Genomic DNA, 23,607 nt, shown 5'->3' with positions numbered 1-23,607 from the left:
CCCTGTTTATTTTAAACCAGGAAACACTTTAAGACAAAAACTGGTTCACCCTAAGGACAAGTTGCCGACTCAAAAACAGAGCAATGTAGTTTATTCGATCCAATGCAGTGAAGAAAGCTGTAAAGAACGTTACATAGGTGAGACGAAACAGCCTCTACACAAGAGGCTTTATCAGCACAGAAGAAATACAAGTTCAGGACCTCAGAGTGCCGTGCATCTCCATCTTGAAGCCTCTAATCACTCGTTTGAAGACGGTGATGTGAAGGTTTTAAGCAGGAGAAAAGATGGTTTGAAAGAGGAGTTAAGGAAGCTATTTTTGTTAAAAAAGAAAGACCTTCTTTAAACAGAAATGGAGGGCTAAGGTTTAATCTTCCTGTTATTTATAATGGGTTACTGAACCCCTGGAAAGGTAGAGGACATTCAGATGCTAATCAGGTACTCAGGGTGGTTGAGCCAGGGTCTCACAAAGAGGTTTTAACAGCCCATTAAGATTCTGAATAGGCTAGCTCGGTAGATACAAGGGGGGAGTTTCTGTTGAAACAAACAACTCCTTCTACTTCAGGAAGGCTCCGCCCAATGGGTGGGTCTTACAACAGAACAGTATTAATATCGGAGTTCTCGATCTAAATTCTTTTATTGACAATGACTCTTGGATGAGAGTCGAAACGTCTATTTTTTCAAACTGAGTCCAGATGACTACAACTGAAACTTTTTCTACAAAAATGGCAAAGCTAATTTGTTTTTTAATAATAGGCTTGAACCATTACTTGTCAAAGTGAAACATTTAACTCAAAAATAAATTGGAAAGTGTTAGAATGGAATACATTCTTGTTAGCCTTTTATTCCTTCTTCACAGCAGATGCGTCTGAAGCACAATCTCTAGTATTAGACTCTTGAGTGAAATCTTCCCTCGTCGAGTCGTGACACTGACAAAAACCATTACCCTCTGAACAAAAGTCAGAAGTCTGAAGATTCTGGCTGTTTTGTCTCCTTTGTTTCTGCCCTGCTCTGCTCTCTGTCTCTTCCTGACACTATTCTTTATTTTTCATTTAACACTGATTCTGTTTCAACATCTGGCTAAAAAGTAGATGTTTCTATTTGACTTGACACTCAGTGGACAGCACTAGATAAAAAAAATCTATGATTGAAAAAAGCTAAAGAATTTTATGAATTCAGCGTTAAACTTTATAAATGCCTAGACTGTGGAAGGTTGCTTGGCCAGAGAAGTGATGTATTAAAGTTTTATCAAGGAAAGGATAGGCAGTTGTGAAAAGGAGAAGACTGAGAGACTAAGATTATGGCTTTCGTCTTGTGTTGTGATTTGTGTTTCTGCAAAGGTCCAAGGACAGTGGGAGGAAGCCATCATTGATTTATAATTTTTGTTTAACTTTTGTTAAACTCAAATTGTTTTTGTAATGTAGAGAATTTGAGAATTTTAATCCACTTTTTGTCTTTAGCCGTTTAGTCGATTAATGTCTTAGTCGACCAAAGTTTTTATTAGGCTAAGGCTGCCCCAAATAAATTGTCTGTTTGCTGTAACCCGATCCAACATTTTTCAAGTGGGTCGGTCCGGTCGGTAGGTAAATTCTTATTTTTTTTACTTTGAAGGCAAAAAAAATATCAAAATTTTGCAATTTTTGGACTCGGAGTGACCACCAGGGGTTAGGCTTCAACAGTCAATGACGGAAAACGTCTCTATCAACCCGATCAGGAGACTAAATCTCACGATTTTAAGATATTTCAATCGACCTTTTGTACGCCGTTATCCCTTAATTTGGTAGCTAAGGCGAGCGGGAGGAACATGCGGCGGACACGGGCGCCGCCATGTTTGTTGTGATGACGCTGCTGGCCCTCCCAGAATGCATTGCGTAAGTCAAATTTAAATCAAGCCACATCATGATAGAGAGTGACATGAACTATGGCCAGCTGAGTGGCGCCGACGGAGGCAAACCAACTTGTAAAAGACAATATAGGTTCCCTCCTACATTTTTACAGACGCACATGGAGGACCGCGTTGCACAACGTGTTATTTGTCCTTTGGGATGAAATATTGACACAGCGCTTTAAGAAAGACCGTTCGGTGAGTCTGCGAAATATTTGAAAAATAAAATAATTTGAGGTTTTCTTGTCAAAATGCTGATACATTTTTTTCAGTTGGCTAGTTTTATATCGGGTCGGTCGGGTTACAACAAACAGACATATTATTTTGCTCAACCTAATTTATTATTCTTTATTTAGAGTATACGTATTTATACGGGACAACAGCAAGAAGACGATTTGGAAGTGAATTATCAGTTTAATCTGGCTTTTTTCTTATAAATACCTCACTTTTATGTATAAATTGTTGTTTTTGCATGAACTCGGTTTTAGTATTGTGAGTGCAGTTTGGGACAGATACATAGATAAACTTAATAGTTTTGAAAGCTTATGCCTCACACCTTTTTTAGTTGACTAATCGATGCACAGGGGCATGTTTCTAAGAAGTCGTCCACAGCTCTTGTGAAGTTACCTTTTAGATATTTCTTATGAGAGTAAAATGTCATTGATGAAAACTGGCTCTTGCCATCTGTGATTATGACGCAATCAATTTCTAGAATCTGAAAACCACCAATTTGACTAAATCTCAGTCGGTTCTCTGAGTTAAACGAGTGGTAGTGGAGCAGCTGTATCTTTATCCAGACGTGCAGAAATCCCCACTCAGCAGGAGGTGCGAGGTGTGGAGTGATCCGCCCCGAAAAACAAGCCACAGTAAATGAATGAGACAGAGATGACATCTGCTCGGCAAACATCTTTAACCAATTTAACACCTCATTTATATTTAGTACTCGTAAAATGGTTTGTCTGGGGGGTGATTAACCGCGAGATTGTCAGATTAAGTTGTATTTGGATTGTTTACAGAATATAATCATCATGCTTTCTCAATTTCTATCTTGTCACATCATTGGTTACATATCTGTAACTGTCCACGTTGGAACATTTGTCTTCTGTCAGCATTTGACCCGTCCTTCAATAACACCGGGGCAACTTGTCCCTCTACATCTCATCTCCAGATTTACTGGTGGATTTTGTAGGTTTATGAGGTAAACTAGAGCAATGGTTCTAAATGTCTTTCAATCACAACCATCAACGACAAAACAACAGGCTTCTCTCAAAATTATTAAAATATTTACAATTAGAATATTTTCATTTTCATGTTTCATTTATTATAGAACATCAAGCAGGAAGCGACGTTGTTTAAGCCTGATTTTAAGTTTTAAAAGTTCCCTCATATGATCTGACTAATGAGCATGTCAGTACTTCAGCTGCATTCATTTGATCTCAGACACGAGCACGAGCAACAGCAACAATTATACACATTTATACAACATTAACTTCATTGTCTTTACCGATTCATCATGTGATACGTCATTATGTGATAGGAAAATGATGTGAGGGGATGTGTTGTTTGTCATTTATAAATTGCTGATCAATGTATTATTTAAGATGTCTTTCTAAAGTCTCTTACAACATCATGAATTATAATATAAAGCAGAATTATGGCTTATTATTATTTACAAATTAGAACCGTCAGTATGTAATATTAAACAAAAGCCATGATGTCCTCCAACCTGTCACTGTGATAACACTCGACACTTACAGAAATCACATGAGAGCTGGAAAATACCTACCTACCTATATAAATTCACATAAAAAAAAATATTTTCTCTTTTCCAGGTGGCCAATCTGCTGCGTCTCTTCCAGATCCCTCAGATCAGTTACGCCTCAACCAGCGCGAAACTCAGTGACAAAACCCGCTACGACTACTTCGCTCGCACCGTCCCGCCCGACTTCTACCAAGCCAAAGCCATCGCCGAAATCCTACAGTACTTCAACTGGACCTACGTCTCCACTGTCGCCTCTGAGGGCGATTACGGCGAAACCGGCATCGACGCTTTCCAACAGGAGGCCCGGGCGAGGCAAATCTGCATCGCGACCTCCGCAAAAGTTAGCCGCTCGATGAGCAGATGGAGCTACGAGAACGTGATCCGTTCCTTGCAGCAAAAATCAAATGCCAAAGTGGTCATCTTGTTCACACGGAGCGAAGACGCCAGGGAGTTGCTTGTCGCTGCAAACCGGATGAACGTGTCTTTTACTTGGGTGGCTAGTGATGGCTGGGGAGCGCAAGAGAGCGTTGTGAGAGGTAGCGAAGCGGTAGCCGACGGGGCGTTCACTATAGAGCTGGCCTCCTACGAAATCCCGCAGTTCAACAATTACTTCAGGAACCTGCACCCGTACAACAACACAAGAAATCCGTGGTTTAGGGAGTTTTGGGAGAACCAGTTCCAGTGCAGTCTCCATGATTTGGGTTGTGGGAAGCACTCGCTCAGAGATGTGCCGTTTCAGCCGGAGTCGAAGATCATGTTTGTGGTGAACGCGGTCTACGCCATGGCCCACGCGCTGCATCACATGAGACAAGCCCTGTGTCCAAACTCAACCAAAGTCTGCGAGGCGCTGAAACCGGGGAACGGCAGGAAGTTCTACCGCGACTACATCCTCAAGGTCAAGTTCGATGGTGAGTGTTTTTCTTCATGAGGTATGTAACTTTTCTGGTAAAGGGTCTGCCATCTTCTCTTGTCTCCATAGAGATGTTATAGCTTTGCCTGGAATGTTCCACAGTACCAAACTAGTTAAAAATAACATGGAGTCAAGCAAATGATAGTTACAGGTCAAGCGTCTCATTTATAAATGATTTATTTCTGACTAAACTGCATGTACAGATAAATTACAAACTCCCCACTTGTTTATGTTAGGAGGCTGTTCCAGCTCTTGTAAAATCTATTTTGCCCCAGCACATTTTAGGGTCAGAATCAGACTGCTGTATGTTGTCTGCATCTAGTTATAGAGCATTTTATTTTGTGTCGTTTAAACTCTCTTGTGAAAATCACTATAAACTCATCCCGGTGAATAATTAGGATACTTAGAAGACATTAGATCAGTGAGAATTACATTTGAACCACTACAAACTATTTAAAATTAACTGAATGTTGTTGTTTTTTGTTGTTGTTGTTGTTTTTTAAAATGTTATTTTTTCCTTTTATAAAATGTTGACACGTAGAACACAGACCATGGACCATGACACAGTGTGAGAGGCAAGTTTATTTGTCGAGCACAATTCATACACAAGGCAATTTCTTCAAAGTTCTTCGCACGACAAATATGCATTCAAATCACAAAGACATGACAGAAATCACAAAACCGTCATTTCTGTTCATTCAATTTAACAATTTTGCTGACATGAATCATGCATTTTGTCTGTCCTGAGTGATCTGCCAGATGGAAAACCAGATCTATTGGACCACACTGGCAGACATTCTTTCTCATGTTTATTTGACATTGCCAGCGTGACAGGTGTCTCCGGGATGGGCACATCGCTTTTAGAATGAGGGAGAACAAAACACAACACTAAATATGTATATAGTATATATATAAAACAAAAGTAACACAAACCGTCCAATGAGATAAATAAATACAACTTTGGCTCATCTTGTTCAGCGTATAAGTTCCATTTAGTTGAAAGTCAAAAAGGCACATTTTCAAATTGAGTCTGAATGGAATTTTTTTCCCCATTTATCGAACGTCAATGTTGGTCCAGTCCTTGATTGCTGGTGCTGTGTCATCCATTTCTTGGTAATGGTCTTCTTTCCTGCAGCCAAATATATGCTCAAAAGCTCTCCATTTATTGTGTCCAAGGAGTTTTGAGGCCCAGATACATCATTCTGAAGTCTAGTGGAAAACCAATACTGAAAAGAGTTTGCAGTGACTTCTCAGTCTCAGTCCACATAATAATGCCAAACCATTTACAGCAACTTTAAGTGAGTCATCTTTGAGCCCAGGTCGTCTTCTGAAATATCTGAAAGGCTCAAACTTGCCTGGTCATTGGAAGTCACAAACATAACATTTTTAACATACTTTGAGGCGCCAGATTCGTAGAGGTGATCCCGCTCGTAACAGTGTTTTTCCATGTATTTCTTAGCTTTATGAACACCTGTAATTGAATAAATGCAAAACAAACATGTTTCCAGACACTCAAAAACGCTGTGCAATTTCATACATTTATTTCCTTAGTTGTTTTTCGCAGTTTCCGACACACACTTCATACATACACAGTTTTGAACATTCCCCATTCACAACAACTACCGTACCACTGGGCAGAGCAACAACGAAGGGTACAAAAGTAAACAGAATAATCCCGAGACCGAAAACATTTTGATCAAATAAAAAATATGTTGTTTTCTCTGTGTGTGAAACCCTGCTCTCACATACACACTTAAGGCATCTCGTTCAACCTTTTCAGTGAATGTAAAAAGCACTTTCCACATTTCCTTCCGTTTTCAGTTTGACATGTGTGAATCTGTATCACCAGGAACACAAACAAGTGCAACAAAAGGACAAAACCAAAACATGCATTAACACATCAGTTTGATATTTCATGTTGTGAACCAGCACAATCCGCTCTAAAGAAAGGTCATGGAAAGGTCTCTGTTGCGTGTTGAATGAAAATTTTGAATGAAAAGCGCTGAAAAACATGGTCAGACATGGAAAAAGCAAAAGTAGCACATAAAAAATCTAAACGAAAGTATTGAAGCGCCTATTTAAATGTACTGTAAGTATTTCACAGACGTTTCGAAAAGAGTTAAATGTAGTGTAATTTGAATACATTTCCATTGATTTTATGTATATAATTTAGGCAGGATGTCACCATGAACTTGCTAAAAGAACAAAACAACTCAAACCATGAAAAGTACTTCACGTTTCAGTCCAGTTCAACAACGTAGTGGAGCAGAAAGTACAAATACCTGCTCTCAAATGTAGTGAAGTAAAGGTAAAATGAATCCACTGCAAAAATGACAGATGGCTAATACATTTGCTCAAGTGCAGTACTTTTACTTTTGTACGTTGTCACCTTCAGAGTCGATGCTGCTATGCTTTCAAAACCTTTTCAAAATCCCTTCATTTGGATGTTTTTGCTTGGCTTTGTCGACTTGCACAAACAATCAGAGGAAGATTACTCGCTGAAGTTTTATCCAATCCTCTTCTTGCAACTCGGATAAGTGCCCTCTGTATTCTTGTGTGGGATGAAACATTACAAAAAGCACACACGCACTACCAGTTCCAACTCTTTGCGTCCTCATTATCCATTAGCCCAGTTCAGATGTGCAGATGGCCCCAGAGTGGTTACACGGCTGACTTACACACAGGCCACGGATAAGGCTGTAATGATTCAATTTGCCGAAGATGAAACATTTCCACAGCTTTCACACAGTTATGAAGTGCGAACACAGGGAGAGACACTGCGCCTCGGAGATGACAAACTCACATTTTCTCCTCTAAATACATTTGAATTACAACAGAACCAACAACGGAAACGACATCTAGGGTCATTTCTGGTATGGGAGTGATTTGAATTTGGTCTTTACCCTCTGAGACAGCTGCAAAAAAGTTTAAAAAACGCCTGTAATGATTGTATGAGTTTACACATACATTTTGTAGTCTTATCTCAAATGTTAAAGCTCCAATATGTGTTTTAAATGTGGCCCGTGATGAACAGAAACAACAGCTTATCGTCAATTGCACTGTTTGAACGAGAGTGTGTTTGTTTTTTCCGCCCGGGTTTGATGTAGTCGCCTGGGATTAGAGACGTGTTTAATATGAATTATCTGAAGATGATTTGAAACTCCGTTCTGACACTAAAGACATGTGGGATTTTGTGATCTTGAGGCGTGAAATCGGATTACAAGTGTTTAATCAGATCCTCTAGGCTTTGAATGACTCTATAAAGACGTCATACAGTGTTAGGCGACAGACAGTGAATATTTGAAACACATAAGGCAGATTTAAGAGTAGAAAGTACTTTATTATGTCTTCTAGGTTTTGTTCATCTATAGAGACGTCATGAAGTGTTAAGTCCTACAGAGTTACAGACATTGAATATTTGAAAACACATCAGGCCGATTTAGGAATACACAGAAGTATTGCTTTTTTCTTCTTTCTTTTAATTAGTCAAACTATTATTTCTACTGTACATTGAGACTTTTTTAATACATTATCAATCAAAGAAAGATTTAAATGTGGCGACTGAAGACTTTTAGATAGAAAAGGTCGTTTCGCATGAGTTAAAAAAAGACAGTAGTTAATTTTGTCAAACAATATGGTGTGTGTGTGTGCTTGATTCATTTACATAACACATTTTTCTCGCAAAATATAAAAAGTTTAAAACTAAGTTGATTAACTGCGTCCAAATGTAAGCGGCTAAAACTAGCAACTTTAAACTGAAGATGATATTGATATGATAATATTAAGCCTTGATAGTGTGTGCAAATCATATGTTATGCGCTTGAATTTAACAAGTCTCAAACGTAATGTATCAAAATTAAAGGGAAGCTGAATATTTGCTGTTAAGATGGCAGCAGAGCCAGAATACTCTTGCTTTCATTAAAAAATAAAATAAATGACTATTTTGCCAGGATGATGGAGACACTTTTCCCATGTTAGATTTTTTCCTCGTTAACACATTTCTACATTCTCTCTTCTAGCTCCTTTACATCCTCCAGAGCGTCAGAACGTGGTCCGCTTCGACGCCTTTGGAGACAGCATCGGCCGCTACAACATCTTCCACTACCACAAGGACGACGGGCGCTACGTTTACCAAAAAGTCGGCTTCTGGGCTCAAGGGCTGGTCCTCAACACCAGCCGAATCCCTTGGCCGTCTCAAGTTGTACCCACCTCCCAGTGTAGCGACCCCTGCAGGAAGAACGAAGTGAAGAACATGCAACCTGGAGACGTGTGCTGTTGGATTTGCATTCCCTGTCAATCGTACCAATATCTCCAAGACGAGTTCACCTGTGCTGACTGCAGTTTTGGACAATGGCCTCTTGCGAACTTAACAGGTTGCTACGACTTACCGGAGGAGTATATCCGCTGGGAGGACGCGTGGGCAATCGGGCCGGTCACCATTTCGTGTCTTGGAATGATGTGTACCTTATTTGTCATTGGGATTTTCCTCAAGCACAACGAAACGCCCGTGGTCAAAGCTAGCGGGCGCGAACTCTGCTACATCCTTTTGCTAGGTGTGCTAATGTGCTACTGCATGACTTTTATTTACATCGCTAAGCCCTCCACTGCGGTTTGCACGCTGCGACGGCTCGGTTTGGGCACGTCGTTCGCGGTGTGCTACTCGGCGTTGCTAACCAAGACCAATCGCATCGCCAGAATATTCAGCGGAGTGAAAGATGGAGCACAAAGACCTAGGTTTATAAGTCCGGCGTCGCAAGTGGCGATATGCGGAGTGCTAATATCCTGCCAGCTACTCGTTGTGTTGGTTTGGATGCTAGTCGAAGTGCCCGGAGTGAGGAAAGAAGTCAGCCCGGAGAGGAGGGACATAGTGACGCTGAAGTGTAACAGCAGAGACACTAGCATGCTAATATCGCTAACGTACAACTGCATCCTGATTATCCTGTGCACCTTCTACGCGTTCAAAACCAGGAAGTGTCCAGAAAACTTCAACGAGGCAAAGTTCATCGGGTTCACCATGTACACCACCTGCATCATCTGGCTCGCCTTCCAGCCCATCTTCTACGTCACCGCCAGCGACTACAGGGTGAGTAGGAAACAGTATTATTCATGCCGGACACGTGCCCTGTTCACCACCTGCGGCCATATTGGTCCGCACCGATGCAAACAAATCTGCATAAAGCAAATCTGCATAAACTGCTTAGATATTAGAACCGTCCTGATCTTTACTGTCAGCTGTGCTACTGACATTTATACATCAAGCTGCATTTTAAAACACCATATTTGGCGTAAGTATCAAATAATTGTCAATGATTAGCATTTGTGATTAGCATACAAGTCAACCGTACCAAGTCTATAGTAAGATTTTTTAATAAATGATGGACAAAATAAAATAATTAAACATCCCATGCAACAAAAATTATAGCTTTCTTACACATTTATGCATAAACGTGTCAATTACAGATATGGAGTTCATTCTGGGATTTCTGGCTTGTCTTTTAGTCTTAGTTGTCTTTGTCTCTTTAGCATGAGACATATTTCTGTCTCTATCTCCAGAGGACAAAATCTTTCCCTTTTCCCTTTCATTTAGTGTTTTTAAAGTCTACTTATACCAGATTGATCATTTCAGTGCTTAAACTGGCTGTCGTGTGTATCTTTGTCGTTCACTTTAATAATTTAGCGTCCCCTTTAATCTTTATTGTCTTATTCCATTCTCACAAAGTTGCTCTAACTCTTCTATTGACTTTAACATCGTTGCCTTTAGTCTTCTGTGTTGTGCAATTCTACCCTTTAGGTAATTATTTGTATTAAATGACCTCTAGAGACTAAATGAGTTTGCTTGTCATGTTCAGCCCATGTCAGCATGAAGTTCTCCCCTGAGGTTTGTGTCGCCCGCAGTGGTCAGCCTCTTCCTGCATCTATTTTGTGTGTGCTGCCCGGGATAATGACCTCGACTCGCTCTATTTACCTTTAAGCCTGAATTATTCATGAAGATGTGTGAATTATGAATGAATGTGTGAACTGCAGAGTTGGAGCTGAGTGGACAGGTGGCATTCAACAACAACCCACCTGTGGAAGTGTTTGTGACCAGGGCTTTCACCAGAACTATTAACCATTTAAAACTGATTATTCTATGTTTAATGGCCACAAGTCCTCAAATTGAAGCCTGTTCATTGAATTCATCTTTCCAAGTGAAGGAATGGAAAATAGAGCTTGTTATTTTTGGGGAATTTTGTTTTGCACACTTTCAACAAACAGATTTCCATGTTTCCATATTTAAGCGTTTATAGTTAATGGCTTTGGCAACAGGGCTCATCTTTGTAATTTGTAAGTTTCTGAAATAACTATACTCCATTCCTTTCCTCCACACTGGTGCCTTGGCTGCCCTGTGGCTGTCTGACAGGAGTGTGGCTGATCTGTGCCAACCCTTTTTTACCACTTCTAATCAATCACACATTCTTGCAAAGCACAGGTTCAAGTTGTGTCTTGCACAATGATCCAGGACATTGTTAGAAACAGGAAATGACATGCAAGAAATGTTTCAAGTTTGAGACCAAATGATGAGATGATTGGGTGAGAGTAAAACCTATATTTTGGTTTTGTTATATTATATCTCAGTCTAAATTCTTCCAAGAAGATTCTAGATTTACTACAAATAGTACGGTCTTTATTCATACCTCTGTTTGGGAAACACTGCTATGTACATGGAGCATGGAGCTGCATACTAAGTATATACAAATGTTTGTCTCAACTGAAAAAAGCATTTATAAATGTGTTATGTTAATATAAAACACAACATACTGGAGAATACTGGAATATATGGAAGTGTATGGTACAATAACCTAAAAATAGTTCAGCAGAGATTGGACTGAAATGCAGGCAGCTTTGTGGAGACTGTTTCTTTGCAGTTGCAGAAATGAGCAAACAGTGATCTGATGAAAGTTCAGGAAAAAGGTGGCCGTGCTCCAGAGGGGTGTGTGGCCCCTGGGACCGACCCGAGTGTGGTGTGAGAGCAGAAAATAGAAAGTGGACTCCCCTGGCACTGTCGCCTGTGTCGAAACATGAACTAAACATCCCGAGTGTCCCTGAAGGCAGCACAGTGGTGTGGAGAGAGGGGTCCCTGAAGGCAGCACAGTGCAGAGCGGAGCCGGGGGAGGCAAACGGGACCCAGCTGTGGTCTGGGTCCCGTTTGACAAAGTGAGAAACTTGTCCCAGACACAAAGCTCTGTTTAGTCCAATGAATAATTGAACCAGAGCCACTGCGCCGCGAGTTCACACAGACTTTCTGCTGGTGTGCGCCACTGTCTGTGTTACAGGAAGTGGACAAGTGTCTGTGCTCATCTTAGACTGTTGCTCGAAGGGTACATCTTTGTCAGATGGTCAATATTAAAATGATCCGCTGAGCATCTTTGGTCAGTTAATTAAATCACAAAAGTAGTCGCCTCACAGGGCTTCACACAAACACAAAATTATTTGACCAACAGGAAAGAGTAATAATCACAAACAAAAACAAACAATTAATCTATCCGATTGACCAAAAAGAAACAAGCAAATAAACAATAGCCATCCTTTGTCCCTGGACTCTCATTCTCCAGTCATAATTAGAAAAACATGAGAACCTGTGGGAGACAGGTTCTCATGTTTTCCTAATTATGACTTATTTTGGTGGGATTGTGCCTGCGGTAAGTATTTATCACAGTTTTTTATCAGGCAGGTATATTATATAAATCAATTATATCAGGTTTGTGAAGAAAAGTTGAAAAATGAAAGTTGAAAATTACAGGAAGTAGAGCTGAGAAGTGCATCTGACACATGTCAGTTTAACAAAATAAAGCTGTTATCAGGTATTATTATATGTCAAATCATAATATTGCGTAATTTAAATGGATTTGGCCCTTGTTTATAATATGGTTGCCATAGGTAACAGTTGTGGAATTACCTCTACCTCTGTTTGTGTCTGAATGTCCACACAGGGCACAATTTAGGGGCTGTCCAAATGTCCAGCAGGTGAAAAAGTAATGCCCTCAAAATTTCCCACAATGCATGTTGAAAAGTAGTGTCCAGCGCTGGTCAATAATATACCACAACACGCAAAGTAAAGTGAGCTCCCCAAACAATGGTCCCCACAAGATCTGAATAATTTATCCTTGAAGAATCATAATTTGCTTTAGAATAATATGATTTCTAATAAAAGATTGGCTTTGACACGTCGAGTCGGATCATCAGGTAGAGATATTCAGTCCGTTGTACACCTCCAATTATCTGAAAACTACAGACCGCTCCACCTCCAATAAGACGTTTGATTGTGGTATAAAATATTAAAGGTGTACGCCGAGCCCTGAGAGAGAGGGAGCTCTTCATATCTCATATCAACCGCAAACACAACTGATTAAACTCACCCAAAAACACTCAACTATTAATATGGGACTGGAGGAGGAGACGGAGGCAGTGTCTAGAGCTTCTCAACCCAAGCTTTTTCAAGACCTTTTCAATATATGTCACTTTATTAAACGTGAAATACTTAGGTGGCTGCGATTAAATGTGAGTAAGAGTACTGCAATTTGGGACTCAAGAAAAAGTACCGTTAAAAATGTACTCGGCTACTAGTACAGCGGCAACATTTGTCCTTAAGTCAAAGTAAAAGTAAGAGGAACACATGAAAAATACTTCTTCAAACGCAATTTTAGTAGAATTTTGGATTCATATTTTGTACTAAATTTGAAAAAGGAAATAGTTTGAACTGAATTTTATACATTTTAAACAACAATTTGCATATTTGTTGAGATGCAGTGTCATTTTGATTGGTTGTGCATATAGAAAGGAGCAGATAAAGTGATTGGGGCTTGTGCTATACACAATATTAACATGATTTTTTCCCTTTTTAAATGTAACAATTACATGTTAACATTTTACTCAATTAAAAGTATGTTTAAAAATCTACTCAAAAACTTACAATTACTCAAAAATTGACAAAATTACATTAACGTGAGCATTTATAATTAGAATAATTAGATACTTTCCACTCATGAATATGTTTTATACAAGTACAACAACAAATATTATATCCAAACAGCCATACACACTTTCGTTTCGTTAGTTTAGGGCCCCCAATAGAACCAAAATATTGTCTCTGCAAAGCCTTGGCATTTGAGGTGAAGAAGAGGAGAGTTTTAAGAGATGTGGCATAAGATGGATGTGGGACACGGTTTAAATGACAGGAAGGAAAAGGAGAAAGAATTATTTGAACGGCTGGGAGGAAATTGGTCGAGGTAACAGCAACAGGTGACACGAAGTATAGGTTTAACTGGAACATGCTGCCTTTGGGTTGTATTTATTGAACTAAAGCTTCACAACGAGTAAGGAGAACATAAAAGAATAGCCAAAACATAATATTACTTCAAACTACACATTTTCTCTCTGTCTCTTCTGTTCAGAACTCTGAGCTTCTTTAAGAATCACTGAACCCGACCGTGCTGAAGTGACCCATAATTCATCTATTCTCTTTTTGCTTCCAGCTCCGCAAAGATCATTGGTCTTAGTCTATTTTTGTATTTCCCCCCCCCCGTATAGTGCATTAAAATGTCATGTAAAATAATGTACAATGCCACGTCAAAGTCAGAAGTGAAAAGTATACACATTATCGTGACATTTACGTAATAAGTTTCAAACCTTAGAAACTGTGAAAATGTCTTGTCCCTCGCTCATTCTAGGACACATTTGGTTAAATTATTGAAAGCACTTAACAGGTCAAGCCTGAAACGATGTGTGCGGTTTTGTACACTATTTTTACACTTCTATATTTAGCACCTTTAGCCTCTCTGAGATCATTAAGTATATATAGACATTTAAAACATGCAGGAATTATAAACCGTGTGAGACCAGTTTGACTTCAGCCTTAACCTGCAATCTGATATTATAGATTAAACCTTTGAGTTGACGATGATTATTACACATGAAAGAAGTGCAATATTGATCCGATACCAATATCAATTAGATTTGTGCTAAAATGCATTGACACTTCTTGACTGTGAACAATTTGCCCTTGGCTTTCATTATTTTCTTTCAACCTCTGCTATAACCAATATAAAGTTTATATATGTGCAGTGTAGTACAAACAACACAAGTAAATGTTTTAAAAAACATTTTAGACAGACATTTTATTTGCTATCAATCACTACTTTGCAATCTTAACATTAGATTTAGGTACATTTTGTTCCTGTTTTTAGGGTCGTAGTAAATAACGACACTGGAATGACCCTAATTGAATTTAATTAACTTAAATGCATTTCGTCTCCCAAACAAAATGACCTAATCTTCAATATTTTTAAGTTTAGAAGCAAGAAACCTGGAAATGTAGTCCTTTTTTTCCTCCACCAGCCCTGTGTCTAATAAAGTCAGCTCTAACAGGCGCCCCACATCTCCGATAGAATAACTGCTCCTTCGTTCATGGCTGGTGGTCTTTTTGACGATCTCTGGAAGTGTAACGCTGTGATTAGTATTCAGCCTGAGAACAGACGCCTGACAAACACCTGCCGGACAGAAAAAAACACACACGGCAACAACCAAGGAAGAGGAGGAGGTGTGTCTTTATATACAAGAAAATAAAGAGGAGAAGAATGTCTGTAGGAGTGAAATGAGGCACCAGATGTGACACTTTAGCATGTGGGAAAAGAGAGAGCGAAGGAGGGAGGAGAGGAAAAGTGAGAGAGAGAGAGGAGGGGAAAAGGAGGTGGGAGAAGGTAGAGGCAGCGAGGGAGGAAGGTGAGGAGTGGAGAAGGAGAGGGAGGAAGGTGAGGAGTGGAGAAGGAGAGAGAGGAAGGTGAGGAGTGGAGAAGGAGAGGGAGGAAGGTGAGGAGTGGAGAAGGAGCGAGAGGAAGGTGAGGAGTGGAGAAGGAGCGAGAGGAAGGTGAGGAGTGGAGAAGGAGAGGGAGGAAGGTGAGGAGTGGAGAAGGAGAGGGAGGAAGGTGAGGAGTGGAGAAGGAGAGAGAGGAAGGTGAGGAGTGGAGAAGGAGAGGGAGGAAGGTGAGGAGTGGAGAAGGAGAGAGAGGAAGGTGAGGAGTGGAGAAGGAGAGAGAGGAAGGTGAGGAGTGGAGATGGAGAGAGAGGAAGGTGAGGAGTGGAGAAGGAGAGAGAGGAAGGTGAGGAGTGGAGATGGAGAGAGAGGAAGGTGAGGAGTGGAGAAGGAGAGAGAGGAAGGTGAGGAGTGGAGAAGGAGAGAGAGGAAGGTGAGGAGTGGAGAAGGAGAGAGAGGAAGGTGAGGAGTGGAGAAGGAGAGAGAGGAAGGTGAGGAGTGGAGAAGGAGAGGGAGGAAGGTGAGGAGTGGAGATGGAGAGAGAGGAAGGTGAGGAGTGGAGAAGGAGAGGGAGGAAGGTGAGGAGTGGAGAAGGAGAGGGAGGAAGGTGAGGAGTGGAGAAGGAGAGAGAGGAAGGTGAGGAGTGGAGAAGGAGAGGGAGGAAGGTGAGGAGTGGAGAAGGAGAGAGAGGAAGGTGAGGAGTGGAGAAGGAGAGAGAGGAAGGTGAGGAGTGGAGAAGGAGAGAGAGGAAGGTGAGGAGTGGAGAAGGAGAGAGAGGAAGGTGAGGAGTGGAGAAGGAGAGGGAGGAAGGTGAGGAGTGGAGATGGAGAGAGAGGAAGGTGAGGAGTGGAGAAGGAGAGGGAGGAAGGTGAGGAGTGGAGAAGGAGAGGGAGGAAGGTGAGGAGTGGAGAAGGAGAGGGAGGAAGGTGAGGAGTGGAGAAGGAGAGAGAGGAAGGTGAGGAGTGGAGAAGGAGAGGGAGGAAGGTGAGGAGTGGAGAAGGAGAGAGAGGAAGGTGAGGAGTGGAGAAGGAGAGAGAGGAAGGTGAGGAGTGGAGAAGGAGAGAGAGGAAGGTGAGGAGTGGAGAAGGAGAGGGAGGAAGGTGAGGAGTGGAGAAGGAGAGGGAGGAAGGTGAGGAGTGGAGAAGGAGAGAGAGGAAGGTGAGGAGTGGAGAAGGAGAGGGAGGAAGGTGAGGAGTGGAGAAGGAGAGAGAGGAAGGTGAGGAGTGGAGAAGGAGAGAGAGGAAGGTGAGGAGTGGAGAAGGAGAGAGAGGAAGGTGAGGAGTGGAGAAGGAGAGAGAGGAAGGTGAGGAGTGGAGAAGGAGAGAGAGGAAGGTGAGGAGTGGAGAAGGAGCGAGAGGAAGGTGAGGAGTGGAGAAGGAGAGGGAGGAAGGTGAGGAGTGGAGAAGGAGAGGGAGGAAGGTGAGGAGTGGAGAAGGAGCGAGAGGAAGGTGAGGAGTGGAGATGGAGAGGGAGGAAGGTGAGGAGTGGAGAAGGAGAGGGAGGAAGGTGAGGAGTGGAGAAGGAGAGGGAGGAAGGTGAGGAGTGGAGAAGGAGAGAGAGGAAGGTGAGGAGTGGAGAGGGAGGAAGGTGAGGAGTGGAGAAGGAGAGAGAGGAAGGTGAGGAGTGGAGAAGGAGAGAGAGGAAGGTGAGGAGTGGAGAAGGAGAGAGAGGAAGGTGAGGAGTGGAGAAGGAGAGAGAGGAAGGTGAGGAGTGGAGAAGGAGAGAGAGGAAGGTGAGGAGTGGAGAAGGAGAGAGAGGAAGGTGAGGAGTGGAGAAGGAGAGAGAGGAAGGTGAGGAGTGGAGAAGGAGAGGGAGGAAGGTGAGGAGTGGAGAAGGAGAGAGAGGAAGGTGAGGAGTGGAGAAGGAGAGGGAGGAAGGTGAGGAGTGGAGAAGGAGAGAGAGGAAGGTGAGGAGTGGAGAAGGAGAGGGAGGAAGGTGAGGAGTGGAGAAGGAGAGAGAGGAAGGTGAGGAGTGGAGAAGGAGAGAGAGGAAGGTGAGGAGTGGAGAAGGAGAGAGAGGAAGGTGAGGAGTGGAGAAGGAGAGAGAGGAAGGTGAGGAGTGGAGAAGGAGAGGGAGGAAGGTGATTGACAAACAGATAAATCATTTAGCACCTCGTCTGAGCGGGTCTGGAACGACTCTTTGCACCGACGCGGTTTAAACGTCGCGTTATCGAGGCTGGAAACGGAGGGAAATTGGCAAAAGACTTTCACATCCGACGGGCGTTTGCCAAACACAAAACGGCAATTTGTGTCCGTCAGACATTTCAATGAAAGTGTTTTGTGTTCGCTGCGATTGTTGTGTGAGAACAAACTTGCACCGGAACAAACGCTCTGAGGTGGAGGGTTCAAAACATTCCTTGGTTGCTGTTGTGTCCTTGAGCAAGCGCTGTTTGTAGAGACTGGATTGCACTGTAAAGAAAGAAAAGAAGAAGTTGAAGAAGAAGTTGATTCATTCAAAAACCATTCATCACACCTCGCTTCATCTGTGTTGTTTTCTTCTAGATTTGTGATTAGAAGGATTGACAAAAAGACTGAACGAGGCCTATGAACAGACCTTTGTTGTGTTGTACATGTTTGTACAGATCTAAAGAACAGAATTGGCTGTTTTGATGCAGAATACGACAGGATCTTTTGTTGTTTGTGGAGGAAATTATGGCACTTCAAAAACTGTAGATTTGCGAATTGCTAATTTCGTTCATTCAAATTTCGATTCGATTGCGATTAATCTTACAGCCCTGGTCCAGACGACTACAAAGTCAATCTGGTGATTAATGAAGTACTTAGTAATAAACTTATATATTTTTTCATTTACATTTTGTTCATTGAAGACTGAAATATTGATCTAAGACGACTTAATAATAGAAATGAGTTCCTGTTCAAAACCTGGCCCCGCCCCTTCATATGATCTTTTCACTGTAGAAAGCAGCAGATTTTCAATGTGATATTCATATTTTTTGATAGAATTCTTATCCTGGCACTGACCATTTCGCTGCATGTCCTCCCTTCTCTCATCCCCATTTCAACCATAAACGGTCCTGTTTAATAAAGTCTTGTTTAAACTATACACATACAATCTGTTCTCTAAATGTTTTAAATAAGCATAAATCAGTCCAATGTTGTGGAGCGATCAGAGAAAACGACATTTGTCTGAGCGCTCAAGCCTCTGAAGCAGAACAGTATCTCTCAGTTGAAATACGACTCAGAGTAACGTGAAGCTCTTCCCTCTCTCACAGGTGCAGACCACCACCATGTGCATCTCGGTCAGTCTGAGCGGCTCTGTGGTGCTGGGCTGTCTCTTTGCTCCAAAGGTCCACATCATCATGTTCCAGCCTCAGAAGAACGTGTGCACGCTGAGGACGCCCACCACGCGCTTCAGCGTCACCACCGGACAAGGGTCCAGCTTCTCTCAAGGTGACCACAAGTTATATTGATCCAAAGAAAAGTATTTAGATTTAGCTAGAATATCCTTTAGTTAACGAAAGTCTTCAAAAATAAAACAAAACCATTTACAAAAGAGTAAAAAGTTAGAAAATAAGACTGAATAAGACGGCCTGGACTCACGAATGCTGGCAGTAGATAAACAGTTCACCAAACATACAAATTGAAAAGTTGACACCATTTTTTTTTTAAATATAGTATATTATGTCAGACATAATATATTGTATTTAATGCAAATGAATCATGTTGAAGTAGAGCTCTTGTACCCGAAAGAAACCGTTGTAACTACATTATTATTGGTGACATTAGTTGTTGGTGAGTAAAAGGCCTTAAATCTGCATCTGCCACAAAACAAAGCCAGTTATAGCTTAACATTGATTAAAGCTGTTTTTTGGTTAATTTTCCTCAATGGAATTCCCTGAACAGCACAATTACAACGTCTAGACTCGTTTATGTTCCATCGACTGTTCCGTCGTAAAACCACAAAAAGCTTGTTGTTTTGTTCTCTCACAAGACAAGACACTTCATTCCTCCGAATCTCCGATTTTTAGTTTCTTGGTGTTATAAACAGGAAAACAACAACGCTTATCATACTCTCCAGATAATTGAGTCAAAACCTGCACGTCCGCGCCTCCAAACGTCTGACAGGCATTTGAAAAACATGTCTCTTCCTAGTTTGTGTTGTATTTTGTATATTCCGTATAATTTCCCCTCAAAACAAGACAACAAAACTGACTTTTTCCTCTGATTTTCTCCCCCAGCGTCGGCCTCTAACGTGGTTCCTACGGTGTGTAACGGTCGAGAGGTGGTGGACTCCACGACCTCGTCTCTGTGAAGCCCAACACGTCCACACACAATGAGACTTACACCTAAAGGACACACTTATGTTCCTCACTATGGAGCTGTGAAGCGACGATGACACACGTCTGCAGTTCCACACTCTTACACATGGTGGCAGCATTTTGGCTTATTTTAACCTAAACTTTGTACAATGCATTTTTAAAAACATTTGAAAGCACAAAAACAATATGTTTTACTCCATTTGGATCAATAAGATGGATGTTATTAGCTGACCAGATAAAACACAAACACAAATTGATGTTGTTTAGCTTGAAAAGGTTTTGGCTTGTTTTCATTTTTTGGAAAGATGGTTTGAGAGAATTGTAATGGTCCTGGAGGATTAGTATGAAACTGTGAGTCAAATTAATAAAAGGTTGAAATTGGGCTAAAACGCAAAACTTTAAATTGCCTCCAAGACCTGAAAACGTGCGCACGAGAGAGATTTTTTTACAAGAAAGTGGTCAAATGCATTTGGGTTTGGAGCAGCGAACAATATAATAAATACATGAGCTGACAAACTGAAAACACTGCCAAACAATGTTCTTTACAACATCGCTGCTCCAAACATCATTGTACAGGTCCACTTTAGATCAATGAATGAACAGGATTTAAACTGGAGCTGATTGTAACGTAAAGTGCTTTATTTGTCATTATACACACTACAAAACAGAGCAGTACAACTAAATTACATACAGTAGGTCAGATGGAGGATTAGTTAAATTATTATGATTAAGAATGCAAAAGAATACGAGGAAACTACAAAATAATATGGTATATTCTTTTCTGTTTAAATGTACAAAATGAAACAGAAAAACACTGAACACGACACAGAGAGCGAGCAGAACAATAGACTTCCACTTTGTTAAAGGCACACATTGTCCAGCAAAAATGTGTGTTCTTTTCTTTTTTATTTCATTTTTCTAATTTCAGTCACTTTACCAGTCCAGTTCTCATTGGTTCAGTTTGTGTCCTTGAAGGCCTTATTCGCCGCTGCCAGAATTATGCTCAAAACTCTGGTATTTTCTGGTCTTTTTAAGTTTAAAACATAAAACATAAAACAAACAGAACAGGTCCAGAGAGCAAAAGCACATCTACCAACAAAATAAACACTATAATGAAAAAGATGAATTAAAATAAAAGTTCATAAAACGCTGATATTTTTAAAAGACAAAACTAGACAAACTTGAAAAACTAACTCATATATTTAGGACTATGCAAGAAACACACATTTATAAAGCTTTTGTCCCTAAGAGCACTGTCACACTCAATTGAAATATTTTGAGTAAAAGTATGGTGTGAGAAAACTACTGCAGCACAGTTTAATTAAGAAGTATAAGACTACTCAAATAAGTGTACTAGAGTCAATGTACATGAGTACTAGGCACGCTAGCGACAGCAGCTACAGGCCAACAATGTCTTTAGAAGTACTGAAAACTTCAACACAGAAACGTGTTGTCTGCTCCGGGACTTGAACCCAGCACCGTGTGGCCCTGGGGCAGAAGTTTTAACAGCGACACACAACAGTTAAACCAGACAAATCACATGATCACTCGGCAACACAGGAGGGCAGAGTAGCCACATATTTAATCAACGGAGAGTAAAAAAGTATTTGAGAAAGTACGACTTACTTACGACGTGAAAAGTATTTGATTTATGACTCATAAAACATGAAATATTGCACAGAATAGACAAAGCATTACAGAGACAAATCACATCAGAGGGAGCGGTGTAAGAAGCAAAAATACTGAAATAATCACTTGTTACTTCAAACTAAATATTACTCAAGTAGAAGTAAATGTACTGTGTCAGAAAAGCACAATTTCTTTCAAACGTTGTATAATATTTCTTGTCTGTGGATCTTGGGACAGTTTGGAGTGGTGAAACCCACTTAACAGCTCCATAGTCCAGGTCCCGGTCCAGGTCTCAGTCCCGTATTGGGTCGTGTACATTCTGAGGACACAGGTTCTGGTCCTCGTCGTCCTCTCAGTGCCGTGAGTTCAAATGTCCCGATGATTTCAGTTTGTTTTCGACACGTAGCGACGCAAAACGCCAACACAGTTTAATATAGCCCTCGTTTTTATCGATGAACTTCGACTACTGCAGACATGGAGTAAACATAGTACATCTGTTCAGTGTATTATATATATAGAGGAGACATTTTTATTGTAGATTTTTGGTGAACCGGTTTGTGCGTTCTTGTAATTTATGTAAATAAAATGTGCTTTTTATTAATACCATTCCAAAAGAGACTGGTGTTTTTCTTTGTACCTCACGGAACACGTGCCAGTCATTGTGTGTTCTGCATTTTCTGAACAAACTTCTGGTTAACATAAAACACACACATAACGGCATCAAATTGAATCCAATCGAACCGAAATCACAATGATTAAAGTTGCAAATAAGGTTGTCAAAAACTAAATCAATACCCAGATACTAAATGATAGTATTGAAAACATATTTGATTATCATAGAAATAAAAAACATGAAAAAATGACATAATTAGTTTAAAAAAGAATGTTTTTATCAGCATTTCGGTATCGAAATCGGTATCGTTCGTTTTCCTCAGTATCGACATTTAGAAATGTCAGTGTTGTGACTGCATTAGTGGCAATAACGCAAACCACAGAAGCTTTAATTACATAATACTCTGCAAACAAGTATTATCCTGCCTCCGTGGGATTGTATTATTATCACCTGTAGTTTGAGACCACCACAAACACAAAATACTAAATAGAAATTCAGTTTTTTCCCCTCCAGAATTGTTCAGCAAACTAAACTGCTGTCAGTAAATTACAAACAGAAACATCTGGATCAAAATTTAACCTACAGAAAGATGTCTAAAGCTTAGGATAAATTACTTTTTATTTGTAAATTAGTAAATATTGTGTTTCCCCCCAAAGAATATTGAAAAAAAAGGACTTTATGCGGCAAAAATGAACCGGTTCAGTCTGCATGTAACAATAATAAATGAATGCATGTGGATATTATGGATGTGCCAGAGGTTTTGTGAGCGCTAAGAACTATTTAAACCGGTCTAAATGCTACTTCCTGCTTTGGTGTGAGCATCAGAGACGCAGCTGTGTATGAGGTCACATGAAAGTTACCCACAAGGAAATCAGAAGACACGTTGGCCTTGAAGAAGATCTGTTCAAGTTCATCCAGAAAAGAAAACAGAGGTATTTCTGCTCACATCACACGTCACAATGCCTTGCAAAGAGTCCTTCTATAAGAAAGTTCAGCAGCAAAGAGTGACGAGACCATGATTAATGTGCACAGAACAGACAGTGGACAGAATTCATTAAATGTCGGTACAATCAGAGAAACTGTGAACCCAAAAGAACATGAACTGTCTTCTAATATGCACTATATGTACGTTTTCTGGTTGTAAAGGCCTATACCCAGAATGTCCCACAGCATGGCATTAAACTTACCGGCCACATCTGCGGAGAGGCGACCCCGCTCACAGTAAGAATCCATGTTTTTGACCGGTAAACATCAGAATAAGACATCTCAGACACCTGCAATGACATAAATGCTCGCTACATACAGTACGGTTCAGTCAGCAATAACATCGCCATGGAGACCTCCGATGCACCTTTAATCTACTGACTTCTGAGCTTTTTCTTAACATCAAGGAGGAAACAACCTGCTGCTCCCGAAAGGACAAAATACCGTGCGTGAGAATCTGATGTTTTTGCATTTTACACCAGATTAAAGTTCTCTGTTTGAAGACGAGCACTTTAAATGAACTGTAGTGAGTAAAGTGTGGGCCACCAGGACAGAACTCTACCATTAAAAACCCCCAAGATGATGCTCAATCCAATTAAAAAAAACAGATTTAGGAAGGATTTGAAAACGCAGCTCAAATCTCACCATCTGCGTGTAGTGAAGGTGTGTACGTGAGAAACAGCCACACAAATATCATCATCTGTCACTGTCAAGGGAAGGAGATCCACCAAATCTGCTCCAAGAGAAGACAGGGACGAG

The 23,607-nt window shown here is 40.8% G+C and overlaps 1 protein-coding gene across 1 annotated transcript in view; it reads left to right on the top strand.

The window, feature by feature from the left end:
• The window catches only part of grm2a (glutamate receptor, metabotropic 2a), a 39,448-nt gene extending 19,738 nt beyond the window's left edge, over window positions 1-19,710 (top strand). The window contains exons 2-5 of the mRNA XM_072452685.1: window positions 3,715-4,552; window positions 8,574-9,637; window positions 18,576-18,753; window positions 19,542-19,710. Coding sequence (XP_072308786.1) covers window positions 3,715-4,552; window positions 8,574-9,637; window positions 18,576-18,753; window positions 19,542-19,615 — 2,154 coding nt within the window. The 3' untranslated portion in view covers window positions 19,616-19,710. The remainder of the gene's footprint in view (window positions 1-3,714; window positions 4,553-8,573; window positions 9,638-18,575; window positions 18,754-19,541) is intronic.
• Window positions 19,711-23,607: the final 3,897 nt, after the last annotated feature.

The sequence above is a fragment of the Eucyclogobius newberryi genome, unplaced genomic scaffold (assembly GCF_026437365.1).
Source record: "Eucyclogobius newberryi isolate DKJ021-1_F unplaced genomic scaffold, fEucNew1.0.hap1 SCAF_19, whole genome shotgun sequence".
Taxonomy (NCBI): domain Eukaryota; kingdom Metazoa; phylum Chordata; class Actinopteri; order Gobiiformes; family Gobiidae; genus Eucyclogobius; species Eucyclogobius newberryi.
This window is presented reverse-complemented; position numbering and strand designations above follow the sequence as displayed.